This window comes from Anabrus simplex, chromosome 1 (genome assembly GCF_040414725.1).
Source record: "Anabrus simplex isolate iqAnaSimp1 chromosome 1, ASM4041472v1, whole genome shotgun sequence".
NCBI lineage: Eukaryota > Metazoa > Arthropoda > Insecta > Orthoptera > Tettigoniidae > Anabrus > Anabrus simplex.
The window spans coordinates 1,657,544,544-1,657,565,792 of NC_090265.1; the positions used below are offsets into that span (position 1 = coordinate 1,657,544,544).

Here is a 21,249-nt window from a genome sequence, read left to right on the forward strand (position 1 = left end):
AGTGTGCCCAGTGATTTGGCAAACATGCCACTGCGTTTCGTGGCTGACCTTTCTACAATAGTGATGGGACATTAGATTCATTTTACTGAATCGATTCATTTGATTTTGTTCTTGTTACTGAATCGATACAGTGATCCGATTCACGGCACATTAGAGTCACCGCTCCTACTGCATCTGTGTAGCATGTACTGGTAAGACAGCAGCAACAGCATTCAGTGCACGCTGCTGCCATTTGTTATTCACACTATGAAGTCCTTTCTTATAAAAAAAAAATGCTAGTATATCGAAGGTTTCTGGCGACGCAGGATGGGAAGGTCTGCGATTCGGAAAATAGCAGCCATGGCCTTAATTAAGGTACAGTCCCAGCATTTCCTGGTGTAAAAATGGGGAAACTACGGAAAACCATCTTAACGGCTGCCGACGGTGGGATTCGAACCCACCATCCCCCGAATGCAAGCGTATAGCTACGCGATACTAACCGCACGTCCAACTCGCTCAGTCATTTTTGAAAATATGTATTTTTCTATCAGCAGAGGATTTTTTAAATCGTCATATTTTGTATAGGCTACCCGAGATGTACAGTAGCCCCCTGGTTTTCTGATTGAACATACTGTTGGTTAAGTTACTCAGTTACTGTCCATATATGATTGAAGTTTTGTTCAACGATGTGGCATACGAACTGAGAGAATACTGAGCCGTTCTTCCCAATATGAAACAGGTACTTTTAAGTGGTCATGAGCATGGCTCATAGTCATAGGGCAGGCTAAAGTCGAGTTTAATTAATTTTCAAATGTCGACTAAGTTATAATACTAAGATTCATTAAACTAATAAATAGTATAACCTGATAGCCTACCTACTTACTAGCTACTTTAGAATTATGTTATGACTACCTTCTTAACACTGCAAATAAATCCATCTATTATTTAAACCTCCCTGTAAGAAGAGGACAGTGGGTATTATTTTCAAATGAAATGAGATCGAGAGTCCATTATAGCATACGATTCTTTCAGTGTACCATGGCTCTGTATGTATTTCTTCAGGGGAAGTTCGGCTCCCCGCTAATGTCCAGTGTACCGATAATGAACCGTGTGTGTGTTGTGTCTCACTGAGCCGTGCTTGCGTAGATTCTTTCTGTGTGCCATGATTAACTGTCTTGCTGCAGCGGAAGCTCGGCTCGCTGGCAGTAAGCTGAATCGTGTGCCGTGAGCTCGCCGTTCCTGTGAATCGATTCACTCGGACACTTGAATGAATCGATACACTGCTTCGAATCATGCATTCAGTAGCCAACACTATTCTACAAGATGGAAATAAAGCCACATTACTCCAGACAACTAGGTACACAAGTCCTCGCCTCCATTTTCACCCACTGTCTCTTCAATAAACCTTAAAATTAGTCCCTCTTCAAATCCCGACTTAACTAATCTCTTCCGAGTGCCTCTAATTACCCCACATCGCATTCAATCACTCCTAAAAGACACAGTTAAGACCATTAAAATAAAAATTTATCCTGTATGTCCGTGAATTTCAGTTGCCTTGGTGTCCGGCTCCATGGCTAAATGGTTAGCGTGTTGGCCTTTGGTCACAGGGGTCCCAGGTTCGATTCGCGATCGGGTTGGCGATTTTAACCTTCATTGGTTAATTCCATTGCCCCGGGGTCTGGGTGTTTGTGCTGTCCCCAACATCCCCGCAACTCACACACCACACATAACCCTATCCTCCATCACAATAACACGCAGTTGCCTACACATGGAAGATGCCACCCAGCCTCATCGGAGGGTCTTACAAGGGCTGCACTCGGTTAGAAATAGCCACACGAAATAATAATTATTATTATTAGTTGCCTTGGTATGTCTGTCAATACTATATGTCGACACTGAGTTCTAGACTGGTTTTCCCCTGTGTTATTTATTGGAACTGTGGACGTAAACTTTTTTCAAATGGCGATCAAGATATGAATCGTATGATTAGAGATAAAGTAAAATATCATCCCAGAATCTACATGCTCTGATTAATAGTGACAGTAGAGTTGCGCAAATATTTGTACGAATATTTCAAAATAACCTTGCTCATCACTAATTCTTTTGGATATTTAACGTAATTAAAAGAAGTGTATTCATGTCCAATCCATTCTGACAGGCCATTAATCATTTTGTAACCTTGAAGATGTCATTTCATATACTTAACGAATGGGCGTTTTGGACCCAGCCAAATGAACTATTCGGCAGATACGACAATCATGGAGGTACTTGAGACAACTGAGATAGCGCAAAGTATAAATTGATTGCCTGTCACTGGTCGAAACATACCAACATGTTTCGCATTCTTGTCATCGCTGCTGCCCTGGTGTGCTGCTTGGGTAAGTTCAATCTTAACATGCCGCATAGAAGGAGTTGATAGTTATCGTCAGTAATGATATTAATGGTTCTATAATCTTATATTGAAAGATGTATTCTGACAGTTATTAGAGAGAGGTCCGTTTACTGCCTGCCTGGGTAGAGAGACGGGAGTAAGATGTATAGTTGCCATGCAAGCGTGGGCGTACCCACTGCGGTTGCCATGGAGATGATCCTGTTCTCCGGCTCGGGTAGTTTGGAGTTGTCAAACCTCTCACGCCTTAGTTATATACAAGAGAACACAGCGGTCTGAACGAACAAACAAATGATCCGGAAGCGAGGGGAAGGAGGAAGGAATGCAGGAATGTGGCAACACCATGCAATGACATGTGCAATGCTTCTCCCTTCAGCCCTATCTGTCCAAAAGCTTCTTTTAATATTACGGGTACTGTTCTCTAAGGAGTCAGATGGGCACTGTATGTACTTTTTACCCAGGTTATTTTCTCTACGTCTTTCTGTTTATCTGCTTGTTAGTTTGTCAGTTAGTTAGTAAGTTCATCAGACTGAATGTTGACTGGATCTTCAAATAGCACCGCGAAATAGGTGTGGTTATACGGAAACCGCACATTGGGTAGAATGAAGAGCGAGGTAGTTACCGTTGCTTTCTTCACTGGTCCAGAAAATACTGCTGAGCACGATCTGCCCTATGAGTGGCATCTGTCGTAACATCCAGACACACCAACTGTGCTCCGAATGTCATTACTCAGCACCACCCATACCTCATCAGCTTACATAATGTCTCAGCCATGGATGAGACTGATACTTTTGTGGAAGCTACATTTTGCTCTGACCTGTACCAGGAGACCGATGAAAAATACTGCATCCGTTAAGAAATACCAACAGGTGTTGGTTATGCACAGAGAACTTTCCTTTTCCTTTCAAACATTTCATTGTTATAGAACATAGTGCATCATATCCACAATATACCATATCATCACTGAGTTTGAATGCAGAAAAACTGTTAGGAATGCATGGGTATTTGGGAGATTTTTTTTAATGGTACAGATCAGCCTCTGCGAACGGAAAGAAGTAGCAAGTTTGCGCGATGAAGATATTAGACAGAAGAACAAGACTAGAGAACTGGTTTAGGATAAAGAGAATGAGTGGCGTACAGAGATTAATATACAGTTTCACAGACTGAACGCTGAAGGACACGACATTCACAATCTTTTCAGTTCCAGCAGAATACTAAACGAAATAAAATATATTAGTTTACTTTCCTTCTTAATATACAATGGTCTAAATAGCTCAGATTTAACATTACGAAAAATCCCTCTGAGTATCAGTGGTTGGGTGTTGGTCTCCGGCAGCGCAACTGGGATATTTGAAGGGAGAAAAGAAGTCCATTCGACATGTAAAAGATCTCCGGTGGTACATTTGGTGTTTACCCGACAAAATTCATTAAAACTCAGCCATAGATGACCGATAGAGATTAGGTTTATTCTGATATTTAGTAGGCATAGAATGAAAGGGAACGTCGAAATGGACGAGCAGGCAGCCATATGGAGTCAAATTAAATATTTTTCACATGGTACCTGAAGCCATACGATTATCATTAATAATATTTAGCATTAAGAAGGTCATTCACTCCACGTTACTGTTGAAAGAGGTATTGAACATTCACGTAACCTGACATTACAATTGAATTTCTATATTTGTAAATGTATTATTGAAACATGAGTGTAGACATCAATAAGGAAGGTAAAACTAACTAGATTAAAATATATACTGACTTGAAGGCATCTTGTGTCTGCCACCAAATTGATTTTCCTCTTTCTGACCTTCTTCGCTAATTTCATGAGGTCTGCAAGCAGTGTGGATTTTGACCAGTTCTGCGACCGGTGGTCTTTCCTGACCATAATGCTATGTACTCACTATTGCTTCTTTCTGTGGTGGTTGTTATCCCTTTCAGACCTGAAAGAAAACTGGAGGCGTGAATTTTTGTTTGTATGTCAAAAACTGACTAAAATGCTCCTCAATACACATATTGATAGTTTATTTTACAAAATAAAAACTAACATCCGAAAAAAAGGACCCACACAATTGTGCGTATCAAAATTCAAAACCTCGTTGTATCACATACGATGATGTATCTTCAAAATTTACGTTCACTAACGAATGTACACACTTCATTGAATATATTCCGGTATTCAGTAAAGCTTTTAGATTAATATAAACGCAATAAATAAATACTTAATTTTGGCACTACTGCTTCTCGCCATCTCGCCGATCAACTGTGCTTTTTAAACTCTTCTTCCTTCGCCCTGGCGGTCAAGCGCATACTAAAAACAATTGAAATAGACGCCACGTGTCCCGCACAATCACTGCAGTCCGGTCTAGCGCCGAAAAAACATCAAATACGGTCAGGGATAAACAAAATACGAACCCGCACAATTGTGCGTACTCGGCCTGAAAGGGCTATAATGCTTGTAAATGAAGATACGTGCATTAAAACAAACACAAACATCCAGTACTCTAGCCAGAGGAATTAACCATAAGCAGTTAAAATCCCCGACCCCTCCGGAAATCGAATGTACGGCTTTCTGAACTGACGACCACTACGCTGACCATTCAGACAATAAGGCGGACTGCCAACCATGTTGATATTACTGAAGATTTACATCCTGCGTGGTCTTCCTTAGGTCTTAGTTCTCATTAGAGTAGATTTTATGTTCCTTCAGTCAGAATTAATCGTGTAACATAGGCAGCCACCGATCAAATAATAAAAACATGGAGGTGAAAATACAAGGTTATCTACATTAATTTAACTTTAAAGCTTTTCGCTGTATCGAAAACACTAAGCATACACTTTATAACATACCTGTAAAAAATACACTCACAAATAAATCGAGAATGACGTGTTTTGTTCTACAAGAACATCTTCAGATTCTATCAAATCAATTCAAATCATGTAGCCTGCAATATTAAGTTGCGTGAACTTGTCAATGATTATTAATTGGCGATGTTATGAACAAACGAGGCAAATTATGGATATAATAGTCCTTCATTTTCACTTTAGTGACTTTGGGAAAGTTTTCTGCACTCAACCTAAGCTGTTAATCGTCCGTTACCTCAAGCGACTACGTTTGGACTGAAGTCAGATCCCTTGCTCCGGTCGTGGTTGTTATTTAAGAGGGAAAGAGAAAGCTGTAGGCAATAACTCTGTTCGATGGAGAGGGGAGGGGAAGTGCTGCTTGGTCATCACGTAATGTTTTTTTGTGTAGTAGTGCGTAATACCGCACTTTTAATTCGTCAAAGTCATGAACATGCTTTTATTCCCTAATGCACAAATATACATTATAAGATGATCAGACGGCAATATCTTTTCCCCAATGAACAGGTTTATTGCCCACAGCATACCATTCACCTCTCCACATAGCAAACAATACCAACCTCAACTATCACACACATTCATACAATTCCGAAATGTTCATGCTAATTATCCGCTTCCGTATATCACCTGTGGTTGAACCAATGTCTTGGGATGTTTTAATTTTATTTTGATCGATAGACATTTTTATTGTATATAGACCACGATAATTTTTAAGCTTTTACCTAAGATTTTTCTTGCCAAGCATGTTTCGTTTACAAACATTCGTGAGAGAAAAATAGTTCCGCTAGTTGTATGTAAGATGAGCATATTAAATTAAGACTTCATCTATCGTTCCCACAGAGGCAACTCCACGAGCACTGAGAAGGTCTGACCTTCGAGGAGGCGGCCGCATCGTAGGAGGCACTGATGCCGACATTAAGGACTTTCCTTACCAGGTACGTAATTGTATAACGTGTTACTGAAACTGTAACAGTTTCATACGTAGCCTACCATGTACTGTTATAACAGATTGCATTAATTGATTGAGTTACGTACTATTGCATATTTTATTAAAAGATAACCACCAAATCCATCTACAAACAGGCCATAAATGGCCCTGTAGGAGCAGAAGGAAAATCGAGTGAGACAAATCCGTGACCTACAGCCTGTTATCTCCCTTGGCCTTACAAGACAGCTGCTGCCCATCCAGTTGTCGTACAGGTACTTCAACAACGCGTTGATATACTCAGTCATATTGCTTGATGTTATGGACCGGGTCCACTGCTTCTCGTGTCGAAAGCTCCGCTGACGTTTTCAAAATTCTGAACGAACCCTATTCCAGCCTCCAGTTCAGAAATGAAATCCCTGGACTGGCCAGATATTGAATCTGGGACCTCCGGGTAAGAGTCATGTACGCTACCCCCTATACTACCTGCCAGTGGATGGTGTAGGCGTAAATTTGAGGGACTGTATGGTTATATCTAGTACCGTCAGCCTTGAGGATGTAAACCCCGAAGATTGTGTTACTGCAATCGGGCGTTCCCTGGGCAATGGTTTAACTGGCTAATTCTTTCTCGAACGTGCTGCTACACAGCGACAAGTATGCAAGAGAACTTATCTACGAATAGTCCTTTTCAGGACAAACCAAGCACGGGACAATCATCAGTTTCCATTGGTAACAATTTACGGATATGTCACTTGAACATCGAATCGATTTCACCTGCTAAGAGTCAATATCTCTCACGCCTGATGCTAGAGACTACTGTATATGTAATAGCCATTCAGGAGACTCACACCAAGGATGACACATATTTTTACAGAAGAGGAAGGATATATCGTTATGGTCTGGCTGGAGCCATAAATGATGAACAATATGGTATTGCTACATATGTCATGTCCCGTCTCGCTGAGATCGCCGGCAAATATTTACAAACCTCCTCCAGTCAGTTGACCAAATCCTTCTGTAAGATCCTTCAGCCACCCAGTAGTGTATGCCGGTTATTTCAACAGCCATAGTCATGTATGGGGATATCAGAATGAAGACGGCAATTAAGCAATTCTAAATGAATGGATGGATCTGTACAATCTTCAGCTTGTGTACAACGCTAAAGGTCCAGGAACGTTCCGATCTGGTAGATGGTTAAAGGATTATACTCCTGATCTGTGCATCATATCTAAATATGGAAATAATGCCATGACACACGAAATTTCATCAAGTCTTTCCCACACAGCCAACATAGACAGGTCTTTATTCATTATGGTACAGAAATTCCACTAGTCACCTCCATCTCACAACCTCGATGGAATTTTCAATTTGCGAACTGGGAACTGTTTCAGAAAGGTCTTGATTACACTATTCAGTGGATTTCCCCAATTCCATCCAGTATTGAACGATTTGTGCACGCTGTTAAAGTTAATGCCAAAACATATATTCCACGTGGGTTTCGGGAGGAATATTTTCCATGATAGTCTCAAGAACGCAATGAGTTATATGCTAAATATCAAGAACCTCACGATGATACAAGAGATGATGAACTTTTGAGAGCTTTCAATAAGAATAGAAGAGAAAATTAGCATGAAACAGTGTCGGAACTTAACTTTACACATTCTAGTAGCAAAGCCTGGAACGTTATAAGAAAACTTAGTACAGATCCAAGGCTGTCAAGCACAGTCCCACGTGTGAATGCCAATGCCGTTCCATCCAGACTAATGAAGAATTCGAAAACTAAAACTGACAGGACACATACACGAATCGTGAAAAATGAATTGTACATAAAGACATCCAATCTAACACCACATCCTGACTACTCAGGTGACTTCGGTATTGAGGAACTTGATATAGCCTTGAATATGCTAAAGGTAAATGAAGCTGTTGGCTTTGATGGCGTATATCCAGAGTTTCTCAAAGCCATTGGACCGAAAACAAAATTGTGGCTCAGTGAATTCTTCAACGAAATTCTACGAACTGGAAGAATACCAAAGCTTTTCAAGCAGGCTAAGGTAATCGCCATCCTGAAACCAGGCAAAGACGAAACCGATGCTTCTCACTACCGACCAGTATCGCTATTCAGCATGACCTATAAGCCACTAGAAAGACTTATTCTAAATCGCATTGAAGAGGCCATTGATCAAATCATCCCTGTTGACCAAGGTGGGATTAGGAAACATCGGAGCTGCTGCGACCAGGTTTTATCCTTGAAAACTCTATTTGAAGCTGGATTTCAACAAGGTTTCCGATCAGCTGCAGTTTTTGTGGCCCTTACAGCAGCTTATGATACTGTCTGGAGGGGTGGCTTGATGGCGAAATTTATTGAAATCATCCCATGTTAAAAGCTGGCGGTTCTAAAGAACAACATGTTCTCTGGGGTGCGGACGCCAATATCCTATCCACTGCTGCACACGCTCTTGTTTATTCTGCTGGTGAATACTGTGCTCCAGTATGGCAAAACAAAGTTCACACAACCAAGATTGATGTAGGCTTAATGAAGCTATTAGAGTTATCTCTGGTACTGTCAGATCTACTCACACTCAGTGGTTACCTGCCTTAGCTAATACTGCCCCGCAAGACGCTTTAATATGTTTCTGAATGGACAGTCTAGAAGATGGAGGACCCTAAATAACGGCCTACCTTAGGGATCAGTTTTGGCCCCCATTTTTTAAAACTTGTATTTCAATGACGTGCCAGACACAGACTCATTGAAAATCCATTATGCAGATGACCTAGCGTTAATCTTCCAGAGTGCAGATCTTATGCACTGTGAGAATGTACTGACAAGTTCAATGACGAAATTGAGTGACTACTTCCATAAATAGAGCATTCAACCTAACCCAAATAAAACTAAGGTTACTGCATTCCATATAAATAATAAGGAAGCCCAAAAGAAGCTACATGTGACTTTCGACGGAACCAAAGTATCGCATAACTACAATCCAATATATCTAGGAATCACCCTGTTTCGGTCCTTGACATCCAAACAACGGTGTATTATGTTATCTAAGAAATTTGGCTCCATAGTGCATCTACTCTGCAAGATTGCCGGAAGTAGCTGGGGTGCGGGCGCCAATACCCTACCCACTGCTGCACTCGCTCTTGTTTATTATGCTGGTGAATACTGTGCTCCAGTATGGCAAAACAACGTTTAGCCATTAGAGTTATCACTGGTACTGTCAGATCTACTCCCATTCAGTGGTTACCTGCCTTAGCTAATACAGCCCCGCAAGTTCGAAGAAGGAAAGCAGCTAAGGTAAACTTGCTCAAGAAGATCTCTTCTCACAAGAACTCTCCGTTGTACGATGCCCTACAAGACCCACCAACAACTCGTCTGAAATCACCCAAAGCAAACTGGACTGATTTTAAAATTTTAGTTCTTGCGATGTGACCTCCGAGGGGCGACAACGTTGGCATGAACATCCACCCAACAACGCTCACTTGGTTCAAGATCTAACAAAGATGGCTGAAGGATTCCAACTGCCGCGTCAAACCTGGTCCAAGCTGAACCGAATTAGAACAGGTCAAGGGAGGTGGGGTTACATGTTGAAGAAATGGAATTTCATCTGCTGATTGCGAATGTGGAGTGGAGGAGCAGACAATGAAACATATTGTTAAAGAGTGCCCATTTCTAGCTTTTAACCGTGATCTGAGACTTCTGCACCAAGTGACTCCAAGTACTCTGGACTGATTATAAAATTTGGACATTTCCATTTTATATTTGATATTTAGTGTCCTTGTAAAGCGTAGTCTAGAGAAGAGTACCTAGCTGCATTGCGGGGCTGAATCTCAGTATAGTGCCTAAGCAACTGGGAGAAGCTCTCACCGTAAAAGCGATGAAGGGACCTGAAAGAGTGGAAGAAAGGCTTCCACTGTTCGTAGAATAGAGTGGTTAACCCTTTAAGTGGCTGTATGTGCCCCCGGGAATTAACCGGTACTCATGGCACTGAATGAACCTCATAGGCATGCCCCTTTCAAGGCGTGGAGCTCTCGTTTGTAAATTTTTCGACTTCATGACAGCGAATACAACAAACCTCCTTATGGGAGAATCAATCACGTCTTTATCACCTCAACTACTTAGTCCCTTCTAAAGAAGGGATAATCTTGTATTTTCGTTTTAAAAATGAATCAAGTTTCTTCCGAGTAAATCGATCGAGCCTTATGTTCTCTGCTGTGCTTCGCTGAATTTGCAATCACAATTCAAATCGGAGAAATTTTGATGGTGTCTGTTTACTTCATACAATTTTAGGGAAGAACTTCCCCAAAATTGATGGCTCATACGGTCCATGAACCTAACTCGCGCCTCTTATATCTAACAAATTTTTGTGAAGTTGAGTGAACTCAGTCTCAAAACGTAGATGTATGAGACTGGAATCGAAAGCAGGCGCTCGGGATAAGGAACGTGAACGCTGCTCTTCCAGAGTCAAACTTATTATACTTAAGGAAACGTTTGGAAATGTTCAAGCTTGTCGCAAAATTTTCTGTTAGAAGAAACAACCAAGCCTGAACTAAACTTAGTAACTACTCCTGAATCTGCTTCTTTGTGACCAAGTATTTTTATCTCTATATTATCAATATAATAATTATTTTTATTCTGTGTTGTAATTCGATTAGGTGTTAAATTGGTATGATATTGTTTGTTGGTTTGGCGACCTCAGTCATTTCGGGAAGAATAAATTTATTATTTCACCATATGCTTGTTGATAGGAAATTATAGTGAAGGTCGGAAGCATCCTTGTTTCTTAATGAAATAACACTGCACAGAGGTTTCCGAGAAGTTTGGAATAGAGATAAGACTTATTTATTTAATTACTTATTTATGTTAGGCTCCTTTACACAATAAGCATCATTTAATTAATTAATTAATTGTTTAATTTATTTATTGAATGCAAATATACATTCATCTAATTGCAATATTTACACAATAAGCATCATTTAATTAATTTATGAATTATTTAATTTATTTATTGAATGCAAATATACATTCATCTAATTGCAATAATTCGTCTTAACGCCTAGTATTATTATGCGCACAAATAAAAACAAAGAAAAAGTAAACAAAAAGAAAAAACCTTGAAAACTTATAAATAATTAAAAATGGGTTAATCTATTACGTAACAGTTACATTAATAAAATAACGAGCACAATAATGATTATATGAAAGTAGACAACATTGCACCCTTAATTTAATCAACTACCTGTTATAAATACCTACAAGATTTCAAGAAATCAGATTTTTTATCTTGAAATAAATCAACATTAAGAGGATGTAATTTATTATACAATGACACCGTTATATATAGAGGTGGATTTAAATGTTAGTTTGTATTAACTCTTGCCAAGAAAAACAAGTTCCTAAATTTACCTGCCAGTTTTCTAGGTGCGTAAAATAGAAGTTGACAAGATAGTTCTTTATCATCTACTGTATGTCATTATTAAGAAGCTTATGGAGAGACATCATCAATTGACATTTCCTTCTGGTATCTACCCTTTCAAACCCAAATTTTTCAGTAATTTTGTAATAAGATAAATATTTAAGATATTCTCCGCTTTCTCTGAAATAAACGTATTTCAAGAACTTTCCTTTCAATCAGATCTCTGTGTAACTTTTTCGCTGGATTCTAAACAATAGAGGCGTATTGTAAATTTGAAGGAACTAATGCAAAATACAAACGAAATAGAGTCCTATTGCATTACCATAAACATTTCTAATTACAAACCCAAGGTTCCGGTATGTTTTATAAAATTTATATCACTAGTTAATATTATTCCTAAATCATTAATTTCATTTACTTGTTCCTGTTCGGTACCATTAATATTGTGTACGTGAAATGTATTTCATCTTTTCTCGTTGAAAAATTGATCTTCCTGCATTTAGTGATACTGAAGGGAAGTTTGCAAATTATTTTAAATCACAAGAAATTACTTTTTAATGAATGCTAATTTTCGGCAACATGAAAATTCTATTTTTAAAGCAGTGATCTTTCAGGAAACTTTTCACTTCGTCTGTGCGGTCAACAATGAAGTAATGTTTATGACGTAATTCAACTGGATGTGGTGATGATAAAACCAGATGAGCTCTATGGGGAAACTGAAGTAATAGAAGGTATTAGTGATCATGAAGCTGATTTTGTCGTAGTTAAAAATAAATGTGATAGAAAGGAAGGTCTTAAAAGTAGGACTATTAGGCAGTACCAAATGGCTGATAAAGCAGGCATGAGGCAGTTTCTAAAAAGTAACTATGATCGGTGGAAAACGGTAAATAAAAACGAAAAACAGACTCTGGGATGGGTTTAAAGAAATTGTTGAGGAATGCGAAAGCAGGTTTGTACCTTTAAGGGTGGTAAAGAATTGTAAAGACCCACCTTATTATAACAGAGAAATAAAGAGACTAAGAAGGAGGTGCAGACTGGAAAGAAATAAGAGTTAGAAATGGCCGTGGAAGTAAGGAGAAATTGAAGGAACTTACCAGAAAATTGAATCTAGAAAAGAAGGCAACTAAGGATAACATGATGCCAAGCATAATTGGAAGTCATACAAATTTTAGTGAAACATGGAAGGGTATGTATAGGTATTTTAAGGAAGAAACAGGTTCCAAGAAGGACATTCCAGGAATAATTAGTGAACAAGGGGAGTGTGTACGTGAGGATCTTCAAAAGGCAGAAGAATTCAGTCAGCAGTATGTAAAGATTGTTGGTTACAAGGATAATGTCGAGATAGAGGAGGAGACTAAGGTCAAAGAAATATTGAAATTTACATATGATAACAATGACATTTACAATAAGATACAAAAGTTGAAAACTAGAAAAGCGGCTGGAATTGATAAGATTTCTGGGGATATACTAAAGACAATGGGTTGAGATATAGTACCATATCTGAAGTACTTATTTGATTATTGTTTGGTCGGAGGAGCTATACCAGATGAATGGAGAGTTGCTATAGTAGCCCCTGTGTATAAAGGAAAGGGCGATAGACATAAAGCTGAAAATTACAGGCCAGTAATTTTGACATGCATTGTATGTAAGCTTTGGGAAGGCATTTTTTCAAATTATATTAGACATGCTTGTGAAATTAATAACCGGTTCGATAGAAGGCAGTTCGGTTTTAGGAAAGGTTATTCCACTGAAGCTCAACTTGTAGGATTCCAGCAAGATATAGCAGATATCTTGGATTCTGGAAGTCAAATGGACTGTATCGCGATTGACCTGTCTAAAGCATTTGACAGGGTGGATCATGGGAGACTACTGGCAAAAATGAGTGCAATTGGATTAGATAACAGAATGACTGAATGGGTTGCTATATTTCTAGAAAATAGATCTCGGAGAATTAGAGTAGGTGAAGCTTTATCTGACCATGTAATAATTAAGAGGGGAATTCCTCAAGGCAGTATTAGCGGACCTTTATATTTTCGTATATATATAAATGATATGAGTAAAGGAGTGGAATCGGAGGTAAAGTTTTTTTGCGGATGATGTTATTCTCTATAGAGTAATCAATAAGTTACAAAATTGTGAGCAACTGCAACGTGACCTCGAAAATGTTGTGAAATGGACAGCAGGCAATGGTACGTTGATAAACGGGGTTAAAAGTCAGGTTGTGAGTTTCACAAATAGGAAAATTGCTCTCAGTTTTAATTACTGCGTTGATGGTGTGAAAGTTCCTTTTGGGGATCATTGTAAGTATCTAGGTGTTAATATAAGGAAAGATCTTCATTGGGGTAATCACACAAATGGGATTGTAAATAAAGGGTACAGATCTCTTCACATGGTTATGAGGGTGTTTAGGGGTTGTAGTAAGGATGTAAAGGAGAGGGCATATAAGTCTCTGGTAAGACCCCAACTTGAGTATTTTTTCCAGTGTATGGGACCCTCACCGGGATTACCTGATTCAAGAACTGGAAAAAATCCAAAGAAAAGCAGCTCGATTTGTTCTGGGTGATTTCCGACGAAAGAGTAGCGTTACAAAAATGTTGCCAAGTTTTGGCTGGGAAGAATTGAGAGAAAGAAGAAGAGCTGCTCGACTGAGTGGTATGTTCCGAGCTGTCAGCGGAGAGATGGCGCGGAATGACATTAGTAGACAAATAAGTTTGAGTGGCGTTTATAAAAGTAGGAAAGATCACAATATGAAGATACAGTTGGAATTCAAGAGGACAAACTGGGGCAAATATTCATTTATAGGAAGGGGAGTTAGGGATTGGAATAACTTACCAAGGGAGATGTTCAATAAATTTCCAATTTCTTTGAAATCATTTAGGAAAAGTCTAGGAAAACAACAGATAGGGAATCTGCCACCTGGGCGATTGCCCTAAATGCAGATCAGTATTGATTGACTGAACAATTATAGTGACAGATGTCGCTGCAATGCAAAGATCTGACACCAGGCTTGTTTTTCTTTTGATCAGTGAAATAAAGTATAGTTACTTTTTGAATCAATATTCTGTTGGATTAAAGATTTTCTAATTTCATAATTGTTTTCTTTCCACAGCTGTCGTTCCAGTACCGCGGCCGTCACTCGTGTGGAGCCTCCATCATCGGCGAAGACTGGGCCATAACAGCAGCTCATTGTTCTGATGAGTAAGGAGATTATTTCTTTATTATTAACACTCATAATCAAGCTTTACATTCAAAATCAAGTCTCATGTAATATTTATGTGTCCATACTGACAGTATGTCTGCAGATGAAGTAAGTCTTCGAGCCGGCAGCAGCACATCAGGGAAGGGTGGTGAGGTGTACCAAGTAACAGATATCATTATCCACGAGCAATACGAATATTACACCATCGGTTATGACATCTGTCTTCTGAAGGTAAGTTCACCCATGAGTACATTACCCAGAAATTAACCTACTCACTTTCCGTACAGAATACTTCAAACATTTGTGCTAGTAATTTTTTAGAATTTTATTTTGTTCCTCAATATAAGTTATAACTGTCTTTATATCAGATAACTGGGTATGACGTTACAGATACTATGAGGCAATTTCTTAGTGGAAAATGGGTTATTGCGGTGGGTCGTCAACATCCCTGACGCGAATGAGGGAAAAACATGTTTTCTTATTTGTGTAGTGAAATGGCCAGGGATTTTAAAAATAAACGCAACATGCACTCGTAGAATATTATAAATCTGAAAAAACTACTTGAACATTTTCAAACCGATAGAAAAAATACCCTTTGTTTATATCAAAGGCACTAATAAATCTAGAAGAATCTAAAGTTGTCTTAATATTGTTCACTGTCGGTGATCTTCTGGACCTTCTATCATGTGAACTGGTGTTTTACGTAGGTACTTATTTCTATTTCTATATAAAATATTCGGAACTTCAATACTGGATAAATGTATCTCATGTGCGTGCTGGTTCGTAAATAACACACTTCGTTCTTTAGTCCATTTTGTGAGAAAATGATGATGATGATGATGGATGATGATGCTTGTTTTTAAAGGGGCCTAACAACTATGCCATCGGCCCGTGAGAAGATGAAAAGATGCTTGGAAATTATTTGTCTGTAAAAACTTATTGCAAGAAGGAGGGGAGCGGATTAAATGAGGTGGGTAGTGTTGAGGCTCTGGTCATGGGGGATTCCATTGTTAGGCATGTGAGGAAAGTGTGTGGCGGAAAGGGTACCAGTGTAGAGTTTTATCCAGGAATTAGGCTAAGGCAGATGCTGAGGAAAGTAGAAGAGAAGGGGGGGGGAAGGAGAAGGTGGTAGTGTTTCACGTTGGTACTAACAAAGTAAGACAAGCAGGTGTAAGTATCAACATAGTTGGGGATGTGTGGGACCTGGTAAATGCAGCAGGGGTGAAGTTTAAGAAAGCGGACATTGTTATCAGTGGAATACTGTGTAGGAGGGATACTGACTGGATGGTGATTGGGGATTTAAATGAGAATGTGGAGTGGGTATGTGGGAAACTGGGAGTGAGATTTCTAGATCTTAATGGGTGGGTAGGAGCTACGGATCTGCGCTCAGATGACCTTCACTTAAACGCGCAGTGGTACATATAAGTTAGCAAATTTATTTAGAAAGGTTATAGGGAGGTACATTCAGGGAAACGGGGTGGCCTAGGAAGCAGTGATAAGGGAGCAGGGAACTGGAAATCAAGTAGGGATGTCATAACAATGTTAGTGCTCAACTGTAGAAGTATTGTAAAGAAAGGAATAGAATTATGTAATTTAATAGATATATACTCACCAGATATTGTAATAGGAGTTGAATCATGGCTGAGAAATGATATTTGGATGCAGAAATTTTCTCACAGAACCGGAGTGTGTATTGTAGAGATAGGATAGGAATGGTAGGAGGGGGGGTATTCATTCTGTTGAAAGAAGAAATTTTAAGCTACAAAAAAGTTAAAGATGATAAACTTAAAATTCTAGGTTTAAGGCTCATCTCTAAAGATAATAGGCAACTTGATGTCTTCGGAGTGTACAGACCGGGAAAGGTAGATCAGACCCTGATTCAGAATTATTTGATAAGATAATCAGTTACGTGGGAAACACAAAGGATAGGAACGTGATTGTAGCGGGTGATCTCAATTTATAAAATGTCAATTGGGAAGGTAATGCGAACGACAGGAAGCATGACCAACAAATGGCAAATAAGTTATTATGGCAAGGGGATCTTATTCAGAAAGTGATGGAACCAACTAGAGGGATGAATATCCTGGATGTGATGCTGGTAAAACCAGGTGTAACCGAAGTAATAAATGATATTAGTGATCAAGAAGCTGTTTCTGTGTAGTTAAAAATAAATGTGAAAGAAAGGAAATTATTAAAATTAGGACTATTCGGCAGTACCATATGGCTGATAAAAGAGGCACGAGGGAGTTTTTAAAAAGTAACTATGATCGTTGGAAAACGATAAATAAATAGGCAAACAGACTCTGGGATGAGTTTAAAGTAATTGCTGAAGAATGTGAAAATAGGTTTGTACCTTTAAAGGTAGCAGAGAAGTAAAGAGACTAAGAAGGAGGTGTAGGTTGGAAAGAATTGGAGTTAGAAATGGCTGTGAAAGTAAGGAGAAACTGAAGGAACTTACTAGGAAACTGAATTCCTGAAGGCAGCTAAAGTTAACATGATGGCAAGCATAATTGGTGGTCATATAAATTTTATTCAAAAATGGGAGAGTATGTATAGGTACTGTAAGGCAGAAACAGGTTCCAAGAAGAATATTCAAGGAATCGTTAATGTACAAGGGGAGTGTGTATGTGAGGATCTTCAAAAGGCAGAAGTATTCAGTCAAAGTATGTAAAGATTGGGTTACAAGGGTAATGTCCACATAGAGGAGGTGACTAATGCTACAGAAGTATTAAAAATCATCTATGACAGCAATGACATTGACAGTAAGCTACAAAAGTTGAAAACTAGAAAAACAGCTGGAATTGATAAGGACAATGGGTTGGGATGTAGTACCATATCTGAAGTACTTGTTTGATTATTGTTTGCAGGAAGGAGCTGTAACAAATGAATGGAGAGTTGCTATAGTGTCTGTCTGTAGGTCATCAGCCCAGACGCTGGTTGGATCCTCAAATAGGATCACCGTTATAGGGAAACCAAGAAAAACCAATGGCAGTACCATAATGAGGCGTACTAGGCAAGATGAGGAGTGAGGTAGTTTGCCATTGCTTTCCTCACTGGGCCAGACAGTGCTATTGTAGCACAACTAACCCTATGAGCAACACCTTTCATGACACTCAGACACACTGGTTGTGCTCTGAATGTCATTAATCAGCACCACCCATACCCCAGCAGCTTCCATATTGTCACAGCCGTGGATGAGACTGGGACTTCAGTGGAAGCTACACTTTGCTCAGGCCTGTGCCAAGAGATGGATGCAAAAGTACTGTATCCATCAAGAAATGACAGCAGGCATGTTGCTATAGTAGCCCCTGTATATAAAAGAAAGGGTGATAGACACAAAGCTGAAAATTACAGGGCAGTCAGTTTTACATGCATTGCATGTAAGCTTTGGGAAAACATTCTTTCTGATTATACTAGACATGTTTTCAAAATTAGGAATTGGTTTGATAGAAGGCAGTTTGGGTTTAGGAAAGGTTATTCCACTGAAGTTCAACTTGTAGGATTGCAGCAAGATATAGCATATATCCTGAAACAGGAGGTAAAATAGGCTGTATCGCGATTGTCCTATCTAAGGCATTTGATAAGGTAGATCATGGGACAATACTGGAAAAAATGAGTGCAATTGGGCTTGATAAATGAGTGCCTGAATGGGTGGCTTTCTAAAAAATAGAACTCAGAGAATTAGAGTAGTAATTATTAAGAGCGTAATTCCTCAAGGCAGTTTATTGGAACTTTATGTTTTCTTGTATATAGCTTATAAATGATATGTGTAAAGAAGTGGAATCAGACATGTACAGAGTAGTAAATAAGTTACAAGATTGTGAGCAACTGCAAAATGACCCCGATAATTTTGTGAGATGGACAGTAGGCTATGGTATGATGATAAACGGGGTTAAAAGTCAGGTTGTGAGTTTCACAAACAGGAAAAGTCCTTTCAGTTTTAATTACTGCGTTGATGGGGTGAAAGTTCCCTTTGAGGATCATTGTAAGTACCTAGGTGTTAATATAAGGAAAGATCTTCATTGGGGTAATCACATAAATATGATTGTAAATAAAGGGTACCGATCTCTGCACATGGTTATGAGGGTTTTTAGGGGTTTTAGTGAGGATGTAAAGGAGAGAGCATGTAAATCTCTGCCAAGACCCCAACTAGAGTATGGTTATTTGATTATTTGATTCAAGAACTGGAAAAATCCAAGGAAAATCAGCTCGATTTGTTATGGGTGATTTCCGTCAAAAGAGTAGCGTTGCAAAGATGTTGCAAAGTTTGGGCTGGGAAGACTTGGGAGAAATAAGACGAGCTGCTCGACTAAGTGCTATGTTCCGAGCCGCCAGTGGACAGATGGCATTACATGACATCAGTAGACCAATAAGTTTGAGTGATGTCTTTGAAAGTAGGAAATATCACAATATGAATATAAAGCAGGAATTCAAGAGGACAAATTAGGGCAAATATTTGTTTATGGGAAGGGGAGTTAGGGAATGGGATAACTTACCAAGGGGGACGTTCAATTAATTTCCAATTACTTTGCAATCATTTAAGAAAAGGCTAGCAAAAACAACAGATAGGGAATCTGCCACCTGGGCGACTGCCCTAAATGCAGATCAGTAGTGATTGATTGATTGATTGATTGATTGATTGATTGATTGATTGATTGATTGATTGATTGATTGATTGATATTTCTCTTGGCTAAGGAGCAACAGGAAACCATAATGAATCATCCTTGATGTTGTGACTGAATGTGCAGCGTGTGAAAATATTCGAAGAAATTAACATCTTATCGCAGCACAATCGTTCCCAACTGAAAAAGGATTGTTAACAATGGAGCACTGAAGAATGAGCGACAATTAAAGAAATGAACTGAAACAGTGATATCCAGTCGAAAAATTAAACTACTCCTGGTCAGGACTCGGGAGGATTTTCAAAGAGAAATTTGACGTTAAGTTTCTAGAGTTGCCAAAGGATGTGCTGAATATTCTTTCCATCCGGCGTGTGTGTACTTATGCCACTCTGCAAAATCTATTCAAAGCTCAGGTAACTTAGGTAACCTGTATCGAGAATTAAAGAATGCATTAAATTAATTTGCGATGTTTGGGTTATTTTAATGACGATCGGAAACTAAATTTTGGTATGTCTGTCCGTCTGCGCTTTCGTTACTTCATCACGGGGAAACAGCTGTATCGATCTGCATAACAAAGTAACATACCAAGATGAAATTGATTGAATAACAGGAGAGACTGAAAAACTAATCTATGCTTAAACAGCACAGTGTTATTCTTTCTGAAGCTTCGCATCTCCATAACGGGTAATTTTGTATTACAACAAAATCCCCTACAGCTGCCCAGTACGGATGGTATTTCTTTTCGTTCGTGTACTGTGCATCGTATAGAATTTCGAACGTCACTCAGAAATGTGTGTGGAGTTCGGCTTCAGAACTTAGCAACTATAAAAGACCACCAAGAGGCTTGGTAGAGTATTATAAATTTAAAATAAACCCCTAATGGCACACTTTCAAGTATATTTCAAAATTACAATTTGGTTTTATTGCAAGCAAGCAAGATAATAATAATAATAATAATAATAATAATAATAATAATAATAATAATAATAATAATAATAATAATAATAATAATAATAATAATAATAATGTGGATTAAGAGGAAAACAGCGGACCTCTACTCCTTCACCGACAGGTTTACTGATGCCGTACGGAAAAGGCGCCTTAATTTCTATGGCCATATCTACAGAATGAACAGCGACAGACTATCTAAAAGATTATTCAAAGTAATCAACTCAAAGAAGGTCAAAATCAAATGGCTAGAAGAAACTAAGGCGGACCTCCAAGAAATAAATATTACAGAGGACATCATGGAAAATCGTGGAGCTTTTAGAACCAAAGTAGCCAATCATAAATTTAGGGAGAAACCAAAAAAGACAACTGGTAGGAAGTGGTCGACAGAACGCAAGATGCAACACAGTGCATTCATGAAGAGATTTTGGGAGGATAAGAAGGCACAAACCATCAAACCAACTAACAAGTTCAAACGCGCTCTATAAATGGGCATAACGAAGAAATAATAATAATAATAATAATAATAATAATAATAATAATAATAATAATAATAATAATAATAATAATAATAATAATGTTGTTTGCTTTACGTTCCAGAAACTATTTCTAGGGGGTTTCGCAGACAACTTGATGCCGGACGTTTGTCCCGTAGGAGTTCATTTACGTGCCAGTAAATCTACTGACACGAGGGTGACGTATTTAAGCACCTTCGAATACACTGTACTCGGCCAGGATCGAACCTAACAAGTTGGGTTCAGAAGGCCAGCGCCTTAACCATCTCAGCCACTCAGCCCGGAGAAAATCTAGAACAGTATAAAGTTTTGATAATATTATTCACTGTTTACATTTTCTAAAAGTAAATTTTTGCTTTACATTCTTACTTCCACGTGAAACATGGAACATTACG

At 38.7% G+C, this 21,249-nt stretch overlaps 1 protein-coding gene across 1 annotated transcript in view; it reads left to right on the forward strand.

Moving 5' to 3' along the window:
* Positions 1 to 1,904: 1,904 nt before the first annotated feature.
* Positions 1,905 to 21,249, forward strand: part of LOC136858663 (trypsin-1) — a 33,690-nt gene continuing 14,345 nt past the window's right edge. The window contains exons 1-4 of the mRNA XM_067138377.2: positions 1,905 to 2,357; positions 6,068 to 6,162; positions 14,679 to 14,767; positions 14,861 to 14,999. Coding sequence (XP_066994478.2) covers positions 2,312 to 2,357; positions 6,068 to 6,162; positions 14,679 to 14,767; positions 14,861 to 14,999 — 369 coding nt within the window. The 5' untranslated portion in view covers positions 1,905 to 2,311. The remainder of the gene's footprint in view (positions 2,358 to 6,067; positions 6,163 to 14,678; positions 14,768 to 14,860; positions 15,000 to 21,249) is intronic.